At 40.1% G+C, this 25,340-nt stretch overlaps 1 protein-coding gene across 20 annotated transcripts in view; it reads left to right on the forward strand.

The window, feature by feature from the left end:
• adgrb2 (adhesion G protein-coupled receptor B2) overlaps nucleotides 1-25,340 on the forward strand; it is a 208,001-nt gene that overhangs the window by 105,681 nt on the left and 76,980 nt on the right. For 19 of the 20 annotated variants that reach the window (XR_011239554.1, XM_069516268.1, XM_069516278.1 and 16 more), the window contains 10 exons: nucleotides 4,454-4,615; nucleotides 10,331-10,495; nucleotides 10,887-11,051; nucleotides 14,119-14,220; nucleotides 16,806-16,912; nucleotides 17,983-18,177; nucleotides 18,542-18,610; nucleotides 19,133-19,241; nucleotides 19,561-19,707; nucleotides 24,988-25,075. Coding sequence is in view for 19 of the 20 variants with exons in the window: in XM_069516268.1 (XP_069372369.1) it covers nucleotides 4,454-4,615; nucleotides 10,331-10,495; nucleotides 10,887-11,051; nucleotides 14,119-14,220; nucleotides 16,806-16,912; nucleotides 17,983-18,177; nucleotides 18,542-18,610; nucleotides 19,133-19,241; nucleotides 19,561-19,707; nucleotides 24,988-25,075 (1,309 nt within the window). In the remaining variant the exon portion in view is untranslated. The remainder of the gene's footprint in view (nucleotides 1-4,453; nucleotides 4,616-10,330; nucleotides 10,496-10,886; nucleotides 11,052-14,118; nucleotides 14,221-16,805; nucleotides 16,913-17,982; nucleotides 18,178-18,541; nucleotides 18,611-19,132; nucleotides 19,242-19,560; nucleotides 19,708-24,987; nucleotides 25,076-25,340) is intronic. The other variant, XM_069516282.1, reaches the window with a different exon arrangement.

Consider the following 25,340-nt stretch of genomic DNA (forward strand, 5'->3'; position numbering starts at 1 on the left):
TGAAAATACTCTTTTTTTTCCCCCTCCTGGATTTTTTCATGGTTAAAACTCCTAAATTAAGGTGATGCAAACAATCAATTTTAAGTAATGGTCTGGCTCTTGACAAAGCAAACAAGGCGGTAATTGGTCCGGCATATTAACTTTTTTTTTTACACATACAATATGATGTGAAGGCTTTCATGCCCCAAAGCGTGCAAAGTTAAGTTACTCCCCTGCTTCTGTTTATCTTCTGCTCATTTGCCACGGATTCAGTGACATTTAAAACACGGTGCGGAACAATGGTGCATTATGAATATGGTACGTCCAGGTCAGTGTGTAGTCAAACGCTTCAACACCACACAAGAGACTGCGGACTCATGCAGATGACACACACGCACACACACACACACACACACACACACACTCATGCATAGTTTTATAAAATGCAGCCATGCTTTGCTACGACTGCATGAAATTGCCCGTAAAGATTGGTAATGCTTATGATCAGTGTGAGGCATGCGTGCATTTATGAGTTGTGCATTTTCAAAGCTCGAAACCAGAAATTCAGAGCTGACAGTGTCACACAGCATACATGATTACATTCAAGTATATTTGACATTGTATCTTGCCTTTTCTGTGCCTATTTGCATTTGCCTCATAAACCCAGGCAGGTGAAAGTCAGTTCAAGTTCTTCCCTTCCTGTACATTTCTTTTTTCTCGCAAAGATGAAAATGTGGAGTTCCTGAACTTGTTCGTGTATCTGAGTGTCGTGAGACTCAGGTCTGTCACATAGTTATTTGATTAGCGCTGATCAGTTTTCTTCTGCTCTTGCTGTTGTAAACATGCCCTTTTCTGCCTCCCTGTGTGAGTGCAACCTGGATGGCAATAAACTCCTTCTTTAATGTTCACTGCTGATATAAAGCGGTGTTGTGTTATGGAAATGCAGTTGTTGCCAACATAGGCCATATATTTACTATAATTACTATGTGCTGCTGTGTTTATGACTCAAAATTCCTCTGTCACCAATCAAGGGTGTACTACCCCTAATTCCATTATCTGGAGATATGTTTGTCGTGTTTTTTCCTCATCAATTTGCTTATCTGCTCCTGCAGTTCTCTTCCCTCTTTCCCATCTCGAACTGATATTTTCTTTTAATGTGTCTTAGTCCCAAAGCTGCCTCAAGCTTGATTTTATAGGCTAATTGATTGGCTCTGCGCAGTCAGGCTTCAGATAGACTTGTACTTAGTTTGAGAGATGGAGATTCGATTTGGATAAATAAGTAATGACGTACAAGCAATTTTGTAGTGTTATTGTAAAAAACAACAACTAAATAACAGAACTCTGACTGAACTGTATATTTTCTCTCTGTTATTTTATTATAGTGGAATCTGTTTGCCTCCATCTCTGGAGAAGGTTTTGTAATTTGGAATGAGGTACCCCCAAGAAATCTGCCTGCACTTTGAGCCTGCCAGTTTTATTTTATTATTACCATTTAGTCAGTTGGATTCAGTTTATTTTGGAAATATAACATCATAAGTACTTTAAATGGTCGATGTTTTTATCCGAAGTGAATTATCACTGAGGGATAACACTGAGCTTCTGTACAGTAGTAGATAGGGATGTCACAATCCAAAAATTTAGAAGTCGATACAGATACCATGACATTTCCACGAATCTCCATACTCAATACAATACCACGGCAAAAAAAACTAAAACTCACATTTACTTCAACACACTCCTTAATAAAATATTGAACATTCAAAAAACAACCGTGGCTATTTCCCCCCCCGTCACCGGTCTGCTGTGATTCTGCTCTTCTCCAATCACTCAAACGCAGATCCTCTCTCTACAATCATCCACTGAACTCAAGTCCACGTTCCTGGATTAGTGTAGCATCGCTTCTTTTGCAACCACAAAGTTAAAACACCATGTTGCGTCATAATCTGTTGGAGAAATCTCCCGTTTGCAGGAGTGTCTGCTTGTGTCTCACTCTGTTTAAGTATGTGCCGCATGTATTAGTGACTTGGATTTGATTCATGCAGACATAGGAAGCCACTAGCCAGCGGAGGTCGATGAGCAGCGGGGTGACGTGACCTTCTTAGCCGATTGAAGACTAGATGAGCTGCTGGGTTTCAGTGTCCATACAGGGAGTCGCACCAGAGGGAGTGTTGCAGTGGAAGGTATAGATAACCATGGCCTGGACTAAGAGCTGGAGTCAAGCACTGCTTGGTTTTTCTGTTGTGCAAGAGGAATGACCAAAAGATACATGTTCATGAAACCTGACACGCAGGTTTCTTGCCACCTTGTTTGGGTTGATAAATAAAGAGGTGATTTTGATGTTGTGCTGGGGAGATAGATGGACTGAAGGTCTTTAGTAGAATGTATAGAATGACAGTGTTTTTGGTGTCATCTTTTTGTTCAGTTGCTTCCTGCTTCAACTCACCACATCTGTTATTAACTGCATTAAAATACCACCTTTCTCAGGTACTGTTTCACACTCCCAACCATTGCAAAGACCATTGATCCAATGAATTCATCAATTTGACTTTATCTAATTGGTATTGGTTATGTTTGGCTATGTTATGACACGCCACACAAATCTTATACAAATTTGTAAATTATTGTCAACCTCAAAAACATTGAAAGTTCAGGATTGGGTTGTACCAGCAATTTAGTGCCATAGTCCACTTCTAAGCCTCTACTGGATAACATGTCAAATTTGGGGCTGCACCATTAGAGAAATTAATAATTATTAATTAATTAATTAATAATGTATTAGCTATGTTATATAGAAATGTATGTAACACATGTGTATTTGACACCATGTTTATCAAGTATCCTTTCTGCTACATTAGCCTAGCCAAATATTAGCTGTGTCAGTTGGTTTCTGCTCTATCTGGCAGTTGTTAATATTTTGTGATAACTAATTTCCCTGTTTAAATTAAGTGAAATGTAAATTTCCACTTAAAAGACACTTTTGTGATACTTGAATTTTGATCCTAATAAGCAGAGCTGGTGCAAACGGCTGCAGTTGAGTAAGACCCACAAATGCGCTCACTTGAAAAAGCATTTCATTAATAAAAGAAAAAAAAAGCAACACAAAATAGCTCATTATCTTGATTCAACCCTAATTCTTTTCTGCTGTTCTTGCAACATACAGCCACTTTGTGCATCATCTTGAAGACGTATTGATCCCATGCTCTGTTGATATCTCAGTATTTACCAGCTCTCCATATAACCATACTTTTCTCCCTCCCTCGCCTCCCTTCTATTCCAACTCCTCTGAGCCTTCCTTTACAGCGTAGACTTAATTATTTATTGCCATGATTTATTTAGCTTTGCTCAGCACAGCACCAGCAATCTTCATCCTGCTGTTTCTAGCTTTCCTACCCTCCCTCTGTTCTTCCTTTTCTCTATATCTTGCTTTCTATTTTTCTTCTCTCTCTTCCCTCAATTTCTGTCAGCGTAGCTTCATCTCCACTGTTCTCTCGCTGAACCTTCCAAAATAACCTCCTCTTTTCGTCAACCTTTGTTTGTCATTCCACTATCTTCCAAACTTTATGAAATCTTATGCTTTTTCTACAAAATTGACTCACAATTTTTTGTCCTGATTATCTGTGTTTATTCCCTCCCTTCACATCACTGACCGACCAATTTTGTTATTTCTTTATCTTTTCCATTCAACATTTCTGTAACAATCTTTTACCTTTTTTTCCCAGTCAGACAACACCACACGAGTATCTTGTGCGTATACAAGTGTGTGTCCTCTCGTACAAGGCACAATCTGTCTATCTTGTCATATAGCAGAAACATGGGTAAAGGAGACATGTTGCTGACAGAACTAATCCCTCTCAAACACGCATTCATTTTCTGCAAAAGTTTTCTTTTTCTTCAAACTCCAATGCTCATTTGTGCTATTTTGATTTATCTGAACATCATGTGCTGCTAAAATGGGATTTAATGTGCAAGAAAAGAGGAAAGAAAGTGTTAGGGAGAGGCAGACGGAAGAGGAGAAAATTTTTTTCATGCTTTAATTAGTGTTTGAAGTCAATGGAGTGCTTGGATCCTTTGGTTCACTGTATATTATAACTGAAAGCTCTAATCATTTCAGAAACAAACTTACCACATTCATTTCCTTGTCATGACTCGAGCCGCATGACTTCAAATGCAAGAGTGTCCATTCCTAACCTCCATTTTCTTTCATGTGTTAACATAACGCAGCTTCATTCTCAGTGTCTCTTTTCCTTCTGGAACTGGATTGATTTGTCGAGGTCAAAAGGGCAACTCCTTTATGGTCTTTTTCTCAAGGAATGTGCTTATACTCATTTAATCTCTCATGTTTCTCTCATTCTCTAACCCTCATGCCTGCAACGGGATGCTCCACCCCCTTCCCATCCGACCTACCTGTCTGCCTCCCTCATTCCTCATCCCCATGTTGTGTGTGTGTGTGCGTCGTGTTTGTGGGCGTTTGCAGTGCATGGGCTGTGGGACGAGTGGTCGTCATGGAGTCTGTGCTCTGTGACCTGTGGGCGGGGCTCCAGGACACGAACCAGGAAGTGTGTGAACGGAGGCGAGGCCGCGGCTTGCGGACGGCCCGACATTCAGACCAAACTCTGCAACATTGCAGTGTGTCCTGGTTAGTACCATCCCCATTTACATGATTCATCCACCTGCTTTCTTTGTCTCTGCCAATTTGAGCATGACTGTCTTCTTATTGTCGCACCTCTTGCTCATGTGCAATCATATTTTGTGTCATTCAAAGGCTGCAAAGCTACCCTTGTGGGCAATAATTTATAATCTGTTCAATCATTACTGATGCACTCAGTTCAGCTAATTAGATTCCTGTATTGTCGTTTTGTGTTGTTGTTATTTACTTGTAGCTACATTAGCCGTGTGGTTCATAGGATTGTAATGGTGGATCAGTCAGTTGGTACACCTCTTTTGTCCGGATTAAAATGTTTAAATAGGCACTCCGTAGAGGGCGTTACCCTGCCAAGAGGTCCGTGAATTATTGCCTGGTAAATTTGTGAAACTGTCAGAAATCATGCAATGTCAAAGAAAGTGTAAACAATTTCCCCGGATCAGTCTCTTTACTCAGATCTGTGCCAAACTTAAATAAAAATAACTAAATAAATGAGATCTTTCTTACCTTTCTACCCTACTGTATCTTCCACCAACTTTCAAGAAAATTGGTTCAGTAGCAAAATGAAGCTAACAGACAAACAAACAGTCAAAAAGCAATGAAAACATAACCACCTTAGTAAGTAACTCTTGGATGCATTGTCATGAACTTCCATGCAGACAGACATGGTCCCCAGAGGATGAATCTTGATGACCTTGGTGACTTGTCCTGCAGTGATCTTGACATCTATATGGTCATAACATTTGTTTTGGATATTCATGTTCCCCTGAGGATGAATTTAAAAGAGCTGGTGATCCTCAACTGTCCCTCTGGAATCATGTTTCCTGTTTTGTTCTAATTAGTAAATGTTTGCCTGCTAACATGTTAAATATTATCCTGCTGAAGTGTTGTCATTGTGAGCAGCTTAGCATGCTGACATTAGCTGTAATGTATCTGAGTCCCAAAGTACAACCTCACTGAGCCTGAAGCACGGCTGGTTTGCTCTTGACTGAACTGTAACAAATGGAGCACATATTACAATGCAAATAAAAACTCATTAGGCTACCATCCATCCCATTCTGCTGGCATCGTATGACTGCAGCATAGCCCCCATCTTTCCTGTCGAGCCTGTTGGTTGGATTTCTAGGCTTCCTACATTGGCTAGGTTTAGATTGCTGAGGAGTCCCTCAGTGTATTTCTTCAGCTATTGTCTCTGAGATTACCTATTAGGCCGAAACCTTGTCAAGAGCAGCCCCATCTAATTTTGTTGTCGAGGGTAAGTCAGGACTTTATTTCAATCTGCTTTAGACTGTCCATTGAAACTACTTTATCAGGCTGCCATTGGAGTGGAATAGGACTGACCAGTGATTGATGAGAAGTCTCAGTGGAGCAGACTCTGTAGGGCTGCTTTGACCAACAATTTCTGTAGCTTATCACAGAGCAGCTTTCTAGATAGAGACTTTTTATTTCTTCCTGAAATGTAAATACCAAGATGTACAGTCTCTGGCTAAAAAATGTCCTTTTTTATTGTAAAGATGTTATTTGTAAGTTACCATGGTTTCGAGCCTGGATTTTGTGGTGGTGATGGTGTCTACTGCATTTACAATTCGGAGGTTTTATATGCCCTCTGGGTCTTCTTCAGCACAAACTGTACGCCTCAGAATCAAAAAGGGACAAGACTGGTTGGCCAGGCTAGGCCTAGCTGGTTAGCAGGTAGTAATGGAAATAGAAACAAAACTAAAATAACTAGTGTTGCTTTTCTTATGCGAGAGAAAGCCCTTTAAATGTATTAACCTTTCTGCAAGATTGGTGAGTAAACAGCTATTAATGCTAACATGGCTATATAGAGGTACAAAAAATGTGCATATTCCCTCTTTAAGACTTAAAAGTGTACTTTTGGCATATGCATTGATTCTGTGCAATTTAATCCTAGTATTTCAAGTGTCCCTTTAGAAAACCACTTAGTTGGAAAGCACTGACATTAGGAAGGAATATTCATTTCACTGATTTAATTTGTTTGGTGCTTTCTCTGTTGGCAGAATATAAATGGTTTCTGCATGAAGTTTGAATAATGGCATTAATGGACACAGTTATAACAACATTGGTGGCTGCAGTAACTTTTTTTTTTCCTGAAAAAACAAATCATATTCCCAGGACTGTGATGCTAACTCCCTTTAAATCATGTGTGCATTGCTGTGTCTATTATGTCCTAACACCCCAACTGACTTTTTATTTGTTGATTGAGTTATTGCTTTTTTCTTAGCAAGGGCTTTGTAAGGTTCATATATAAATAAAACTATACCTTCCCCCATTGCCAAAAAGGTAATAAAAAAACCGAAGGAAAATGTCATAATCAAACGAACAGCCTGCGGGATGTTTCACCATGGTGTTTTGGGGAATTTGATGGAAAGAGGAGTTTTGGGAGAAAGGGTATAAGCTCTTCTTTCAAGGGCCTATGTACTGTATGTGTGTTTTCATACGACTGTGTGAATCTATCACAACAGACTCGGTGAGCTTTTGGGAGTTCAAAAGCAATGGTTCTTTGAAATGATGAATACCAGCAGAGGGTTTTAGCCAGAAACGTCCATGCATAGAGAATAGAGCTTGGTTGGAACTGTGTGTCCTGCCACATGTGACTCGTAGAATTGATTTCATTGCAAATACTCTCTAGACTGTATACGCCATAAAACATGCTCCATACAAACAGAGCAATACACCATTGAAGACTCACATTTAATTAACTGGACTCTAGTTTAATTTCTTACCTCTCCTCACAATGAGCTTTCTCCTATGTAGACACATGCTAAGTTAATACATTAAACAAATGAACGCATGTGTGAGCAGAGCTGCAAATGGTAATAAGGCATCTGTGGTGTCTTGTAAAGACAGTCAACGGGCTAAGAGTAAAATCTGTATAAAATGTCATATATGAATAATTCATTTGATCATATCAGACCTTCTGAGCTTCTGAGCGTCAAGAACCTAAAAAGGCTTGCGTGTGTAGGCAGAGAGCCATCTGTAAATTGCCTTTCGAGCTTCCTGACACCTACATTTTCCTTCTCACAATGTAAATAGTCAGTTCATAGCCAAGTATATGCAGGGATTAATGGTGACATCTTAATTACAGAGAGCTGCCACGCTTTGCTCCTGCTTATTCTGATCAATGGGTAGGTTTTGTTCCTCTCCTGGAAACTCTCTGTGAATAGCTTACCTTGCATTGCGCATTATTGTCCCTGCTTGAGATTGAAAGCAATTTTAGTGTAATTTAGGGATTACAGGTTTTGCTGTAAATGCCTTTTCCTTTCCACACCAACATAACTTATGTATTTATGATCTTTTTTGCATTGAACGATAAGCAGTCTGAAAATGTTTATTTCTCTTTTGTTTGTCTTTTAAATTAATTTTCCAAGACGTAAGACTTTAATGACACAGGATTAGAGACTGAGAAATGTAACATGCACATCCAAATTCAAGCTGTGGCGTAAGCCTGAGAAAAAGCTTGGGCACTGTACTAATCGCACACAGTGCGATAGACCACATTACCAAGGAAAGTTGGCACTTACTTCCCACTGGGAGAAGCAGACAAATAGATTTAAAACACAATGCTTCACTTCCTCTGCTGCTTCAAGCCCCTTTGTGTGGGATGTGCACCTCAGTATATCATTCTGAGCCAGAACAGTTCTCACTTTGAATTGCTTTTCTTGTTAATATAGAGACGTGCAGACAGACTGTACAGTCCTGCAGCACCTATACAATAGCTAGATGTGTAGCATCATCTATTCAACTGCAGACATTTAGGACAGCTGTTTAGTCAGTGAAGGTTTCATTGACCCTGACTATACTTGAATTGCTCCACATATACATTATGTGAAACTCATTTGTTGCTACATATTCTATTACTACTAACCAAAATTTAAAGCTGCAGTATAAAGTACACAGGGTTTTGAAAACGCTGTATCTACAGGGGGTGTTTACAGCCCAAAACTTTACATTTCTAAATTCCTCTGCATTTTCTGACCAAACACAAGAAAAAAGTAAAAAGCTGTGATGTACTTACTAAACATCAGTCTATTAGCTTATACGGTAACATTTGCATTTACAAACAAACAAACAAACTGGCTATTTGAGTACATTTCAAATGTCATCATATAATAATTGCTTTTTGTAAGCGTTGTAAAATATGACAACGCAAAACACTTAAAGTCTAGCTGACATCCATCAGTGACACTTTGCTGCCAACTGAACAATTAAGGCACTGGATTGTTACTCATTTTGAAATGATTACCTCCAGGAGGAAAGCTAAACATGTGTTTGTGTGACTACTACTACAACTATTCAGTGCAGGTAATTAATGTGTACACCAAAAACCACAGCTGGCGTGACAGTGTTATAATACAAAACATTGCTCTGTCAACTTTACGGCTGCGACAGGTGGGATTTTAAATATCATCCCCTCGAGACCTACAACTGTAGCAATAATACAGCCGGTCAGTAGTAAAACAGATGCAATACCAAGCTTTTGTTGTCCAGGATACAAGTGCACTTTTATAAGCAGAGTAGGTTTATATGAAAATGTAGTCAAGACCATAGACTGTTAAAGATGAACACAGTCTCCACTTGGACCAATCGCGATGTTCACTTGGTTTTTATTGCATCAAATAACTATATTAAACCAAACTTTCCAGAAAAATGAATATATACTTGAACATATGTCAATGTGATATGAACCATCTAAAAAATGTAATTTGGTCCATGTCCCATCCACTAACATGGAGGAGACAGCATTTATGTGAACAGTCAGTTGTCCATCTTTACACATGGTCCATGTTCAAAACTAACAATTTCAGCAACATAAAATAGAGTCATTTAATACTGCAATAATCTGAAATATACCATATATGGGTAAAAAAAACTGCTTTCATGTTTTTATTACTAATATTTTTGATCAAAAATCTAACTCAGTATGCATGAATATTTTATTCATCACAGATCTCCACCTGCATTTCCACTACAACCTTTTGTTCTTTTATGTGGCACAGAATCTCAAAACTGTCCAAACATTCACTAACTTTAAAGGTAAAAAATATTTGACTGAACAGACTATCATTGATTTATCTCACTGCATTTGTTCTGTTGAATCTGGGAGACAGTGGGGTCTTACACCAGTGCATGTTATGAGGCTTATGTTAAGCTGTTTAGTATTCATGCCTTGTCTGACAGGCGGTTAAGCATTATTTAAAATAATATATATAAATAATTAATGTATTTTTTTCAATTAATTCTGCACGCATACCAGTCAAGAGTTGAAATGTGGGTTCTTTATAATACCACTGTGAATGAAAATCCAACTGATTGTACTCTGTATGAACTCTTTAAAACAAAGCATGAAAGGAATTGTAATCAGCTGTTTCACAACAGATTGAAATATTTAAAATGTCCACGGACCCATAAAGTGTGTTATGCTTGTTTGTTTGTTGCTATTTATGGAAAACCAAATAGCCCCTGCAGTTAATTTGATCTGCATCTTAACTCATTTTATTTTCTTGTAGCCGCCTCACTCTCTCTGCCGTGTCTGTTTTCGTTCCTCTGCACCCACTTCCTCCTTCCTTTTTCTTCCAAAATCTGGATCAATCTCTCCTGATTACCCCCTTGTCTCTCAAAATCTTCTTCCTTCTGACCTCATCCTTTCTGTCTCTCTTTATCTGCCTCCACTTCTCTACCTGTGTCCAGTGGAGGGCCAGTGGTTGGACTGGGCGCCGTGGTCCAGGTGCAGCGTGACGTGTAACACGGGAACCCAGGAGAGGCAGAGACGCTGCAGCTCGTCGGTGCACGGCTGGGCTGAATGTAAGGGCCCCCATCAGGAGAGTAGAGACTGCGTCAACCCTTCATGTGGTGGTAAGGCTTACAAATTAATGCTTAGTATTCCCACTCACATGCTCTCAAATTTCATTATATAAACATGGAACATGCATTATCTAAAGGCATCTTCATGGTCTTTTGTGATTTGCCTTTTGTGTTCTTGCAATTTGTGGGTTGGGACCCAATTTGACTTGCAAGTCTGTGTCGTCTGGGGCCCTGGAGGATAAGAATACTAGTGTGTTTTAATGAACCTGGGTACCAGAGGGGGATCGTACTGCCTTAATTCCGTATCTGCTCTAAAAAATAGACAAGGTTTAGCAGCAGCTGCCTCAGACTTGCAAGATAAATTTCTGTTTCCCTCAACACCTCACGCTGCTGTTGTTCCAACCCACTCTTCCTTCCCTACCTCGGTGTGTTTGTCTGCTAGGTGGAGGTAACTGGGGCAGCTGGAACCACTGGAGTCTCTGCAGCAAGACATGTGACTCGGGTTGGCAGCGTCGTTTCAGGATGTGTGAGGGCACCGGTGCACAGGGCTACCCCTGTGATGGCTCAGGAGAGGAGGTTCGCTCCTGCAACGAGAAGAAGTGCCCCGGTCAGTGACTTTACTGTGTAGAGAGTGTGAGCTGAGTAAATGAGGTAGCACATCAATTTATATACTTATGTAAGTGTAAACACTTCATCTTAGACGTTACATGTGTGGCTGGGTGGGAATTTTCACATCAGAATAATAATCCGGTAAATTTTATATTCCCAGTCCAATTTAGGGAGCGCACTACAGACCTCATATGTCTTGTCGCAATAGCCTACATGAGCTGCGTCTACATGCTCTTGGCATTAATTGTGTTTTAGACTGGCGTGCGTCTGTAGTAGTAGTTTTTCCATTTGAATGGAAATTATTTTATAATAATTTATTTTTAATCATTTTATTATGAAAATTAATATATAATTCACGTTACAATATCATTGTACTTCAGGTGCAGTACTAAACACTAGTTCTAATGTCCTTGTTATTCAAACATTATATCATAAGTAATCGTGCAAGCCTGGTCAACTCTCTGGAGAGACATGTACGGCGTCTGCTTCTTTCTCTTCTTCTGATTTCAACTTCCTGCATTCGGTCTGAAAATCAACTATCCAAAAAATTGGTTTCACACTGCAAACAAACAGAGGGTTTGGTTTGATGCGGATCAAGACCAATATCTTTTGGTCTGAATAGATTTTGGTCAGGAAGTCCAGTCAGAGGCACCTTTCAAACATTTTATTTTGTTTCGGACTAAACTGAAAAGTCTTGACCAAACAAGGTAGGTGGGAATGTGCTGTCTGTCTACCTCTCAAAGTGAGTGGCTGACAGGAAAATGAAATGTGTGTGTGTGTGTGTGTGTGTGTGTGTGTGTGTGTGTGTGTGTGTGTGTGTGTGTGTGTGTGTGTGTGTGTGTGTGTGTGTGTGTGTGTGCTAGAGTTGTTGATTCACACCACAGCTAAAGGCTTTGAACATATTTTTAGAACAGCACTCTTCTCCTCTATGTCTGCCTCTTGTCTGTGTTCCTGCCAATTCACATACCCATCCATCTTGTCCTCCTCATTGATTTTGCATGTCCTTTACATATGGTGCTTTCCTTTTTTGTCGATGTTTTACTTACAAGCCCATTATACTGTTAATTCTTATTGCATGAACTTATAGAAAAAAAGCAATAAATGGCAATTGTGGCCTAAGCAAAAGTTTAGGCATCTTGCTGGATCTTGATAAAGTTGTAATGGAGTCTTAAGTGACTCATTAAAACTTGTAAGGCAGAATTACCAGCTGATGACATTTCCAGAGGTGTTGAATTCTCAAACCCAGTGATTACACTCAACAACCATGGGTTCGTCTAAGAAGCCACTGGAGGATCTGAAAATTAACCTGACTGATGGCTACAAAGTACAGGAGACTTTGAAAGGTCAAGACAATGTCTGGAAGACTGTGAAAACTTCTAGATAAGACAGAACGTCTGCTGAGTGGAAAGACTTCCAAAACTTCCATATGATGCATATTCCATATATTGGAAGTGGATGAGTTGTTCTTGGGCCACAATAACCAAATGTGTAATTGGAGACAAAAACAAGCATTTGATGAAAACACCAACTATTTAAATAGGAGGCTTGTAGAGAGGGTTGAGGCCTCCTGCAGCCAACACATGGACAATTCCTTTGTTGCATGTCTTCCCCACTTCCTCTCCCCGTTTCATGCTCTGTTCTATCAAATAAAGCTTTGAAGCCCAAAAACTATGGACAGTGTTATATAAGGGTAATGTTTTGCTTCGGGGTGTCGTGCCAGCAGCAGCACAGGAAACATTGCACTGATAAATAATGAATGGATTCTTGATTCATGAAAAACATGAACTTGAAAAGATGCTAGTTTTCGATAACTGGTCAATGACTAGAAGCAAACCTAAACTCATGAATAAGGTTGAGTATTGTAGGGGTATTTTCTAATATTACTTCTACATTAATGCTTTTAAAATAGTCCAGGTGCCTAAACAGTGACTGACAACCGACTAAATTGAACAGATTCAAACCACTTATTGACATAATAAATAAAAACTAACCCTCTTACCATCATTTTATAGTAAATTACAGTTTCAGAATTTATTTCAGCAAAATACTCTAGCTCCAAACTCATCATTAATTGTCTCTCCACCACCTTTACACAAAATAGTTTTGAAATATGGCCCCATGTTGGACCTTTTAGCTTGAAGCATTATGTTGTCATGTCAACTCGAGGTACCTACTAGGGAACTGGAGGGAAATGTTACATGCTGCCTGTTAGCAAGGCAACTATGTGGGTATATAGCTCAGGCACCAAAATTTGTGTTGCAATTCTGTCCAGTGGGTAAAGGCTGTGTAGGAACCAGATTGGCACTGGATTTTGTTACCCAACCCTAACCATGAATGGAATACATTTGTGTGTTTCAAGTTGAGGTGTTCAGTGCCCACTGTGAGTTTCAGCCACTGCAGGAATCAGTGTTCCTTAATAAGCATGTTTGTTGACTGAAGCTGTGTGTGCGCATGGGAATATGAACAAGCCTGAAACCCACATTCGCCTCTGACAGGCTACCAATGATAAATGTTTGAGTGCAGCTTCCACCGTGACCCCTTGTTTTGAGAGGCTCTCAAGTCTCTCTTACACAAGACGAGGATCTTGTCTGTTGGCATTGCAGGGGAACATCATATCGTATTTTTCTCTTTTTGTGTGTCTCTCTTTGCTCTCCATCCCACTTCATCTCACTGCATCGCCTCTGCCAACACTCGTCTGCCCCCTTGGAATATCTTCACAGCGCTGCCCCTCGTTTTCTTTTTCTTTTTTTCTTCAGGGTTATGAAAGAGGGGGGGGGGGGGGGGGGGGACAGATGAATAAAGAGAGGGGGTAAGATGAACAGGGAGTGAGATACTGTACCGAGGCAGTGACACTGACAGAGAGCACTGAGCAATGTACAAGGGAATAAGATTGGGAGCTGCTGCAGGAGAACATTGATTTGAATCTTGTTTTTTTTGCGCTTTTCTGTCTCCCTATTTTTTCTGTGGCTGTGTCTGTGGGAGTGTGATGATTTTTCTTTTTCCGTGAGCCTGCTACACTATGCTTCGCTTCACTATTCCTATGTGTTTTTCACCTACTTCTACAGCTCCTCATGAGATATGTAAAGATGAGCATCTTCTCTCGATGTCATGGAAGAGAGCCTCAGCTGGAGAAACCGTCTACAACAAGTGTCCAACTAACGCCACTGGTCAGTCACATGACGCGCCTGAAGCTCATACTGCTGTTGGCATGTTTTATTTCTCATAAATTGTGTGTTTGTGAATGATGAATGTTCGAGGACTCAGTGACTCACACTGTAGCCAACCAGTCATAAGCTGGCAGTAGAAAATGTGCCCTGCAGGCCTACAGTGTAAGAGGTTTGTTTGCCCAGTGAATGTATGTATATCATGAATGTAACATGACCACAGGCCCTGGACAGCTACCACACAGCACTTCAATTATTTAGGTCTTTTGTACATGCCAGCTTTAGGAGTCTACATATATTAGCACCAGTATTATACCACATGAAACCTGGTGATTCTTTTAGCCTTCACACTTATTGTTCAAGGGGTCAATGGCAGTGTAGTGACAGTATGTTACATCACCATGTTAGTCATTACTGAGTCATCCAGGCCTGAAGTTTGTTTATAATCATCAATATTTGCAAGGGATGCTCCTTTGCAGTTGCTGACAAAAGGCGTCAGAAACAGGCAATACATACATTACAAAATCATGTTACAAAGTCATATTTCAATTTTTTTTAAATGTGTTACTTAAAGGAGAATTCCAGATTGTTTCAACCTGGACTCATTATTTATAAATATAGCCGTGTAAATTAATAGTGCTTTAAAAAACCTCTGGAATCAGTCCAGTAGAACAGCAGCAGCAGCAACATGGTGGCAGTGTCTACAGTGTAATCATATGGGGCAACATTGACAGTGCATTAAATGTAAATCGTTACACTGGGTCTTTGCTTATAGTCTGGCAACATTACACGTCTCACTCTCAAGTCTGGGGGGACTCGGGTTGTTGCATGAAGACAGAGGTGTAAACATGAGAGAGAGATTCGGAGAGAGGAGTTTAGATTTCACTGAGAGAAACTATTATTGCTGATGTGGACAACGTTGATGAAGCATTTGACTCAATGGACAAAGAGCTCCTTCAAACTGAAGAGCAAAAGAGGGACCACTCGCTGCTGCACGGCGGCGAGTGAGACTTCTCATTGAGGCAGGTCTGTGTAATGTTGCCAGACACTTAGCAAAGTCCCAGAATAACAATTTAATGGCAAAACAAAACACTTAATTAGACTCTTCATGGACTGTCACAGTTGCCCCATAAGATTAAATTGTAGCCTCTGTGTCATGGTTGCCGGCCAAGGTGATTTTGTGGATTTATTTACACACCCACGTTTCTAAATACGTGGCCCAGGTTGGAAAATACCTATATTCCTCATCAGCACATTAAAATGAGAGCTTAATAGTAAATCTTAATGCCAAGGACCACCACTGTGCCCACTTTGCCCAAGCAGTAATCTGTCAGTGACGTGGCATATGCAGGTCGAGAAAATAATGATGTTACAGAACTTCATACAATAAATACCTTATTGTACCACCTTAAATGTGTCTCTGTGAAAACAACCAAACAGCGATCGTCTCAGTAGCGCAGACAACATTATAAAATAGATAGCATAATATTAAGGATATCCTAAATTACTGTATTACAAGTGTCAAAATTCAAATACTGAAGGTACTTTACAGTATAATATAGTATTCCTATTTTTAGCTTTGATATACCAAGGCATTCATCATAAAAGATCCAATTCATACATTACCCAGCATCTCCCCTTAATTAGTGCGGCAGAAATGTTTGAATGCTGTCAAACCCTATTGGTGTGCAACTTCAGAGTTTCTCCAACAGCCGGCTGCCAGAGCTTTTCTTGTAACTTCCAAAATCAGAAACAAGAACAAACCTCAAATCTTTTTTCTTTTCGTCTTTAGACACTTTTTCATAATTTAAGCCAAGAGCAAATGTGGTACAGACGGACTGTGATATAAACGTGTGTTCCTTCATCTTTCAAACTATAACATTGGCTAAGACATCAAAGCATGTCTGTCTGAATCAGGTAGAGCCTGCCAGTAAAGAGCATTACATCTGAGCTCAGTCCATGTACCAAATTTAATTAACAGACTAACTTAAGACTTTATTTATTTCAATCTATTAGTCTTGATAAGAAGGAAGAGAAAGACTTTTGCTAGCGCATATTTATTTTGGCTGGGGAGAACTTCTTGTTTTAGCAAAGCAAAGTACTTTGGCAGTTGTTTGGCAGCAGCTTTCCTCCCGTCTGCCAGGTTCAAACAGCCAGGTATCGGCTTCTCGACAATGTAGAACTGTACATTATTTGGATATTTTAAGAATCCAATATATCATTTTCCAAGAAATCTACCAATGAAACCTTTTGTTTGAATTTTTGACTTCTGTTTTTGTATCCATTGTGAGGTTGATCTACTAAAATACATTGAGCACATGACATCCTGTGTTTTACACTGACTATATGATGAATGGAAAGTTAGTTCCAGAAATAAAAGAAGGTTACTATGGCAGTAGCATAAGTATTCAGAGTATCTTTCTCCATCCTAATGCATTTTTCTGCACCATATAAATTATACTGACGCACAGCATGTCAGCCTCCAGTATAGACACCAGCAGTACTGTAGATAATGAGTGACTGGGCAGATTTATTTTCAAAATTTTCAAAAAAGTTAATGTTTTCTGTTTGTGTCTCATTTCTTCTAGGATCTGCTAGTCGTCGTTGCATGCTGGACATTAATGGAGTTGCTTTCTGGGGTCCTCCGAGCTTCGCCAGATGCGTCTCACTTGAATTTAGATATTTACATTTATCTGTAAGTTACCTTTTTAACAAATCCCTACTCCCAAACTAAGAAGCTGCCTCTGCAATGATATTTTCTAACACCTTCAGCAAGAAGAAATGAAAAGGGCATACCACCGCTAAGGCCCAACAGTCCATGACACCACATTTATATTCACGATAGATCTTTATTTGGATCTGCACAAAATTGCACACACTGAGAAATATCAGTCCACTACACATGCCTGATGTTTTGTCATCACAATCCATGAATAAGTCTCACAGATGCAGATAAAAACATAACCTCCTTGGTGGATCTAAAATGGATTTGCCTATTCACTTGTCGCCACTTTAGACATTTACTTCACCTTCATCAAACTTGTCTGTCTCTACCTTTTGTCAAAAGAAATTCTCAAATTCAACTGCCCTATTTCCAGTCATCATGTTCCTCTGTTCAACTTTAAAATTGTACCCGAGATATAGGAGTCTCTTTCCTCATAGCTTGCCTGGTATCTCTGATTAGCTTTTCCAGAGCTTTGCGCTCACACTTATCAATTAATGAACACGGCTAATGAATGTGTTCATCAGCCAGACTGTTTTCCTGCTGTGTGAACTTCAACCTTTTTCATCTCCTCAATGAAGGCAGAAAGAGATGGGGGTCAGGGATTGTGCATGACGGAGCAGGTTGCTCTGGTAGTTTCTTTAGCAAGCTTTCATTAACTCCAGGAGTCAATAATTAATTTTCTGTGATTGCTGTTATCTTCTGTTCTTCCAGGCTGTCTCTCTACTTCATTCTCCCCCTTTTCTGCACATCAAATACACACACACACACACACACACACACACACACACACACTTACATCTTACTGTCTGTGTCTCTTTCTCTGAAGGTATGAACACCACATTTTGCCACAGAGTAATGCTAGGCCTGTTTTACTCACCTATTTTGAAAATCCAACCATATACATATATATATATATAATTCCTTCTTTCCTGAAACATTCCCCTCACCTTACATCAAAAATCATTTCTGTGATTACTGCAATGGTTACAGATTATGCATTTTATACGTCATCTTACCCTCCTCTCTGTATAATGTTGCAGTTACGAGAGCATCTCGCGAAGGGTCAGAGGACCCTGGCCGGGGAGGGCATGTCTCAGATCGTAAGGAGTCTCCTGGAGCTCTTGCAGAGGAGGAGCTACTACAGTGGCGACCTTCTCTTTTCCACGGAGATCCTGCGAAATGTGACGGACACCTTCAAAAGAGCAACCTACATCCCAGCTCCCGACGACGTGCAGGTAGAGCCACCGACTCTACCTTTGGATGTCAAGAAACCATACAAACAATGCAGTCCTCGACACAGCCTCACACTCAGATATACCTCTACATTGATTACATTTTGTAACTCTACTTTCTTCCATCGAGTGTGCATAACAATGACTTACGGCCGCACAGTGCCTGTGGCCTCAGAGGGCATTTTATTCACCTGTTTTACTATACAATTCAATTCACAGACATTTTCAATTTAACAATATACCTGTGTACCTAATTATAGAAGTGTACTGCAGTATGATGGGTTGCTGGGTTCAAGGGACAATGCCCGACCCTTTTGTGTGATTCTTGAGTTCCTCTGCATTAACAACTACTGCATCTTGTGTCTAGAAATTCTTCCAGATAGTCAGTCACATGTTGGACATGGAAAATCTAGAGAAATGGGAAGACGCTCACCAGGTAAAGTCGTGTGTGTGTGTGTGTGTGTGTGTGTGTCCCTGTACACCTCTTTACTGTAACCGGTGGCTGCCTATAACTACCCGGTGTCCTAAATGCGCATGTGTGTGAGTGTTTGTGTGATTAAGTATTGCCTGCGCATGCATACCCTACATTAACTTTTAATTATTACAGTCATAAAAACCCACCTGTTTACTAAACACAGTTGCTTCATATTAATTACACCAGGTAGGTGTATGTGTCTCTGCACATTTGTGTGTTTTTGTGTGTGACCCAGCTTGATGCCCTTGAGTTGATGTGTGTTTACATGCCATCTGGACCCAATAAACAAGCAAACCCAGTATGATATTCTATCCCACATGGTCACAGTTTACCACCCTGGAACGCAATCATTGGTCTAGATAATGAAACAAATAAAAATGTTTCAATGGGTGAGAGATGTCTCACAGAAAGTCAGCCATGGCTTGTGATTATGTTGAAATCATAATGAATGCTGAGCTGAGTTTTTCATCACTCCGTCCGCAGGTCGCTCCCGGTGCCGCTTTGCTGATGAGGACATTAGAGGATTTCATTCACCTCATCGGAGAAGCCCAGAAGCCTTTTCAGAGTTTTCTAGTGGTTACTAACAATCTCAGTAAGTGTCACGTAGTGCTGCAATGAGATAAGATTAGAGAAGATTATTTAAAAAATCAACGTCAATTAATTTACTGTATATTTTAGAGAATTAAGGTGAATTCTGTATTCTCTATTTCAAAAAAAATTGTATCCCGTGCAATTTCTCCGGCCTAAAAATGTCCTCATTTCATTTGACAAAAAAAAACGTTACTCAATCGAGATACACATTTACTGCAACATAGCTTTCATAGTTTTTGGCACACCACATTTATCAAATCCTTATCTGCTGTTTTCTGTGTCAGTGAGTTTCAGGTGATTTATATCTCTTGTTTGTCCAGTGATAACCATCCAACGAGAGCCGGTGTCAGCAGTTTCGAGTGATATCAACTTCCCCATGAGGGGCCGGAGGGGGATGAAGGACTGGGCCAGAACTGCAGAGGACAAGCTCTACATCCCTAAAGAGGTCTTCACCATCCCCACAGAAGGTAGGAGAACTATAACGAAGAAATCCCCTGACCAGGGTTTGTCCAGAATTGCAGCTTTTTGCTACTAATCTGTACTAGGACCATTAGACCATGAACATATGGTGAAAAGTTGTATTTATTTCAAGAATTATCAAGAAACAATTATCAAGGCTGGTATATTTTCTATCAGATTCAATGTCCAAGGACTAGGGTTATCACTGAAGGTGGCTCATACAGGTGGCAAACAGCAGTCTTGTTTCAGTAGGTTTAAAAACTGAGCTCATAACCATGATTTGGATCTGTTTCAGTTTTCATACACACTAGCCATCTTGAATCTTAGGACATAAGAGGAAACGTTTTTACTCCCCTCAACTCTCTTTAGCCAAGGTCAGACGGCACGAAAGCGTTATCCCAGTGTGAATTCACACACTTAGAGATGTATCTCATGGAAGCAGATAGAAGCCTTCTCAAGGACATGGGAGGGTAACACTGCGAAGGATTTGAACTGTAAAGAGGCCCTGGAGGACTTCTCAAGAAAATGCAGGTCTTTCATCTATGACGAAGTCTGCTGCATCCCCTTGAGTGCATCAAGTCCTCATACAATTTCAAAAGAGGAATTTCCGCTTTTGCAGCACAAGAAAGTTAACTGCAGTTTGTCTTAACTGCTTTGAATATTTTTCCTTGTGGTTTCAAGTAAGTAAAGTGATCATCCAAATGCAACACGAAGGAATAATGAGGTGATTATAAAGAGAAAGATGCTGTCGGGAGACACAGGAGCTAAAGTTGTGGAGGGAAACCAAAGGGACCTATAACAGTGGGAGGAAAAGGGGGTTATGGTGGATAAGGGAATTGCCGTGGCAGATGCAATGCACTGCCAATGAAGGGAAAGGTCACACCTCACAGGAAATTAGACTGGCAGACTTCCTGTCTGGCACCCTGTCCCCTTCCCCAAATTAAAGTTCAGAGAGGCTGCAGGCCGAGAGAGCAGAGCCGTCTCTGACCTCTGACTCGCACTGATGACACTGAATCTTTTAGTCTGACACTCGAAGCATCCTCTCCCATAACCTCAGGGCACCTTACCTCAACTCACCTCATATCTGTCCCCACATTATGCAGAATGTAATATGCTTATCCTGCCACCCAACCATCCTTTTTGCTTTCATGAAACAGAACCTGTTTATTAAGCTGTCTGGATAAGCTTGTTTAATGCTACTTCAACGCAATGTTTTTTTCTTTCTTGCTCCCCATTGAAAATGTCCCTTTGTTTTATTTCACTGCTTTTCATGCCTTTTTCTGCCAACATTTTTGGTCCAGAAAACACAGTTTTGAATCTTGGTGTGCTTGTGCAACAAAAGTGGCCGGCTGCAGCACATTTATACTGCTATTCTCAGGACATTTAACTTCAATTTTCCATTGTTTTTTAAATTATTTTATCCAAACTGCACATAGCCTCAATATAGACTTGAGTTAGGAAATGATTAGTAGCCTTTGCCCCTGTGGAAACTCTGCCTCTTCCCATTGGCGGCCAATGTGTTGAGTTCTTCCGTTGATTGCTATCAGTTTGTTTGGTTCATTTACTCCGTAATGAAAGCCCATCTCAGATGGACAGCTTAAACATGCTCATAAAGGCCCATCGGCACCTGTGTGTGTCTGTGCGTACAATCGCGCAGTCAATTGATAGGTTCATGAGCCGCTTCGCTGGGCAGAGGCTGGGACTGTTCTTCACCAATTTTCGAGGTGACGAACTCCCCTCTCTCCCTCCACTGTCTCTCTCTTTCTCTCACAACTACACATGCAGGCAGTACGTGCCCTCTCTCAGCCGTGAACACACGTAGATCAAAACATACGAGCCAATAATAATTTCAACTCTGCAATTCCTTGTACAAACTAATGGTTATGCACCCTTAACTTTGGAGTATGCATCAAGTAAGAACAAAAACACAATAATCTGATCTTAAATAAGTAAGAATGACTTTCTTATTTGCACTTTCACTCTTGCTATGTTAATATTAAATTATCATGAGCTTGGAATATTACTTTTTTGGTTTATAATTGGTGCTGATGTCTTTAATTAAAATTTCTGTTCCCACAATAGATGAAATGTGTTAATTGGTGACCTTTAGAGGTGTTGGGAGGCATGGTTCTGAACCTTTTACAGAGCCAGGCTGACTACTTACCCATCTTCCTGTTTAACTAAACACAGAAATTGTCTCTTGGCTCCCGCTCTACTTAGACTCCGAAGCTGCTGGCTGGACTGTGCCTCCTCAATCTAAGCAGATGGGATATGGGCAAACCTAAAAGTCAAATTATACTGCAAATATATATAAGTCATTTAGGGAGTTTTATGTCCATGTGTATATGTGTCTGATAAGTTTGCTTTTAATTTGTTATTTGGGACCTTGATAATCTGACTCCAGGCCTTGGTCACTATACTGTGCAGACTCCAGATAAACAAGATGGCAGAACTCATATCTGGGGTATTTGGGCAAAATCTCTGGCTGCAGACGGAGACACATGTTGTCTATCTTTATATATATTACACAGATCTGCAAGTGCTATCAATCTTTTCATCTACTTTCTAAGAGAGTGAATATTTATATTTGTCAAACTGTCAAACTTTAGACAACTTTAGCTAAAACAACATTTAAATTAAACTTGGTATTGGGTTGAATGTAGCATTATGTAAAACAGCATAATAATTCAAAATCCCCAAGTGGGTGGCATTCTTGTCAATTTATATTTGAGCTTAGAAAATGCTGTTGTAACAGAACAGATCCTTTGGAGGAAGATAAAGAGGAACTCACTTTTTGGATAGAGCTTTTCGTTCTTTGATTAAAACCATGATTTATTGCTTCGCATCAAGTCCGAGCATATCTTCTCCCTGACAGATGGCGTATTAAAGTTCACAGCAGGTGAATTGTGCGTTGCCATTTTGCTGAATAACGCTGACCACCAATCACTTAGAGGTTCAGCAAGGAGAGAGTGATAAAAGGTCTGTTCATGGGCAATGTTTTTGTGGTATTAATCAGTGGCAAGCGTAGGAGTACTGCCCCCCTCTCGCACACTGATTAACAGTTTACCCACAATACTCCCACTGACTTTCTCATTTGTATGCCTTTGTGGACACTCTCCAATTAGGATCCACCTTTCTCACATGATATTCCCCTCTGAGTGGCTTCATATGGATTTGGTTTCCTGTTTTAGTTTGTTATCACACAGGAAAACTCAAAATATCAAGGCAACTTACTGCACTTTTATTTTGAGGCGCACTCTCTTTTTTTTGAAGAAAAATACTAACTTTTTTTCGCATCATGTACCTTACATAATTATAAAAACTTTTTGAAACATTTTGAATTTAAATATACTTAAAATTCTGGTGTCACTGCTTATCAGGTTTGGGGGATTTAACCATTAAAAATTCTGTTTGCTTAATGAGATTTTAAATTAGTCATATTAAAACTTTTCGACGAGAAATGTCCGACCATTCTAGTTAGAAAATGGTCAGACTGTAAACAGTTTGAGGCGAATTGAAAAAGTGATCTAGCCAGCTGTCTACAACAGGAGTCCCAAAATATTGGCTGTTGCCCACAGAGGCTAATTCATCATCAGATGATAGCCAATAAGATTGATAGCGTGTATATACAAACCCCTGCAGGAATGATCAGCAGACCCTGTTTTTAACTTGCCTGACCTCTGCTTTGGTCAAAACTTACAATTTTGTGTTTCGCTTTACAAATAAAACTCAGTGAAGTTAGTGAAAGCAAATAATTTTCTAGGTTTTCAAAGCCATTGCAGTTATCTGCTGTGTACTTTTCTAACCTTGTAATTTCCTGCCCCACCTGTCTTTGAGTATGTTGAGTTTTACTTTGCTTTGTTTTTTACATTTGTGCATTGTTATCGTTCATGTTATTTCCCTTTGCTTCAGTCTCCCAGTAACTTTGAACAATCACAAGTGAAATTAAGGCTTCTTCACTGCACCTACATGTGTCTGTGTGGATCTGCATTTGGGTCCAGAAATCATTGAACTGTGACACACAGGCTCTTTCATCCCCGACTTTAATCTTTTTTTCTCCCACTGTCAGGATCTTTTTTGTCTCTTCCTCTTTCTTGCCTCGCCTGTCTTGCATAGCAATCTCTCTTGTGACTGATTTTGGATGAGTCACCCAGTACGTCTGATACCATCGACCCCATCCACCCGACCTCTCTTTCTCCTGCCCTCCTCCATCCCCCTCTGCTGACGCTCCTCCATCGCTTCTCTCTGCCTAAAAGGGCAAAGGAGGGAGTGGTGTCCCTCAACATGAACTCTTTCCCTCTTACTTTTCTCTGCCCTTCCTCACTCGAGACAAAGTGACATTTACAGAGGGACAGAGCGTCTCCTCGTGAGCTCCTGCTCTTTTTGTCAAAAGAACACCAGAGGGAGTGATGGAAGGCGAGGGGTTGTAAAGGAGTGTTGAAAAGTTGGTTGGAAAATGCCAACAACAGAGGACAGGAGAGTATTGAGGAGGAGGAGGAAAGGGGATACGAAGCTAGATGGGGAAAGAAAAAGATAGGACACTGTCTAAAGAGGGCTGGAAACTTTTGACTTTATTTATTTATTAAGTTAGTCACCCCCTTTGAGTGATGTGCTTGCTTTTAGAAACAAGGCTTGTGTATTAAGTCTTGCTGAGCAATAGGTGAGCTACTCGCTGCTCAGAGGTGAACAAACTAACACAAACAGTGTCTCCAGCCACACAAAGGATCTGTCACCTGAATTAGCTGTACATCTTTAATTCAGAACCTTAATTAGGAGTATTAAATATGTAGCTGTCATACACTTCAGGAATATGCTGCAATTTCCCCTGATGTAGCCGATGGAGCATTTGTCGGTGACAGTAAATGTGAACTGGTGTTGAAGGTTGAAGAGACAGAAGAGACGTGTGCTTGTTTGCTTCACCAATAGACGCTTCCTCTTTAGTTTATTTATATCACCTTGTCAGTGCAAGTTAGCTCAAATGTTATTAATCATAATTACAATCTCACCAGCCTATGATTTAAAAAGCAGATGAGAAAGTGTCATATTGTCTGGAATTTTTTTTTTTTTTGAATTTCATTCGAACCACTTCCACCCTCTTAACCACTAATAGACAACTTTGATGAACTATTTCCCTTCTAATGTTTAAAATACTTTTTTGCCAGTATTATGTGCCCATGCACAAGATAAACCTAGATATATAAAATAAATGCATGTACATTTGATTTTTAAACGTGTCTTAGGCCATTTTACATAATTGGGCTGATCATTTGCAAAATGATCTGTTTCAGAGACAGAGACGGACTCGGAGTCGACGATGTACTACGTCATTGGAGCCATCTTGTACCGAACGTTGGGCGTCATCCTGCCTGTGCCAAAGTGAGTACTTTATACTCAGCTGCTTGTCCTTTCTGTTACCTTTCTACATCCCAACAATCTTTCATCTCCCACATAGTTTTTTTTTTCCTATTCAAAACCTTTCTATTTTTGTGCCCTATTTTCTGTTGCTTCTTCCTTCTTCTTAATTCCAACCTCCAATTCACTCTCTGTCTTATAATGTCTCTTGCTTCTCTCCTCTCTGCTCATGTGTGCTTGGTTATCTGAGTTATCAAAGGTTATCATCATAGATTTCCCTTTCTTTCCC

The sequence above is a fragment of the Paralichthys olivaceus genome, chromosome 20, assembly GCF_024713975.1.
Source record: "Paralichthys olivaceus isolate ysfri-2021 chromosome 20, ASM2471397v2, whole genome shotgun sequence".
Lineage (NCBI taxonomy): Eukaryota > Metazoa > Chordata > Actinopteri > Pleuronectiformes > Paralichthyidae > Paralichthys > Paralichthys olivaceus.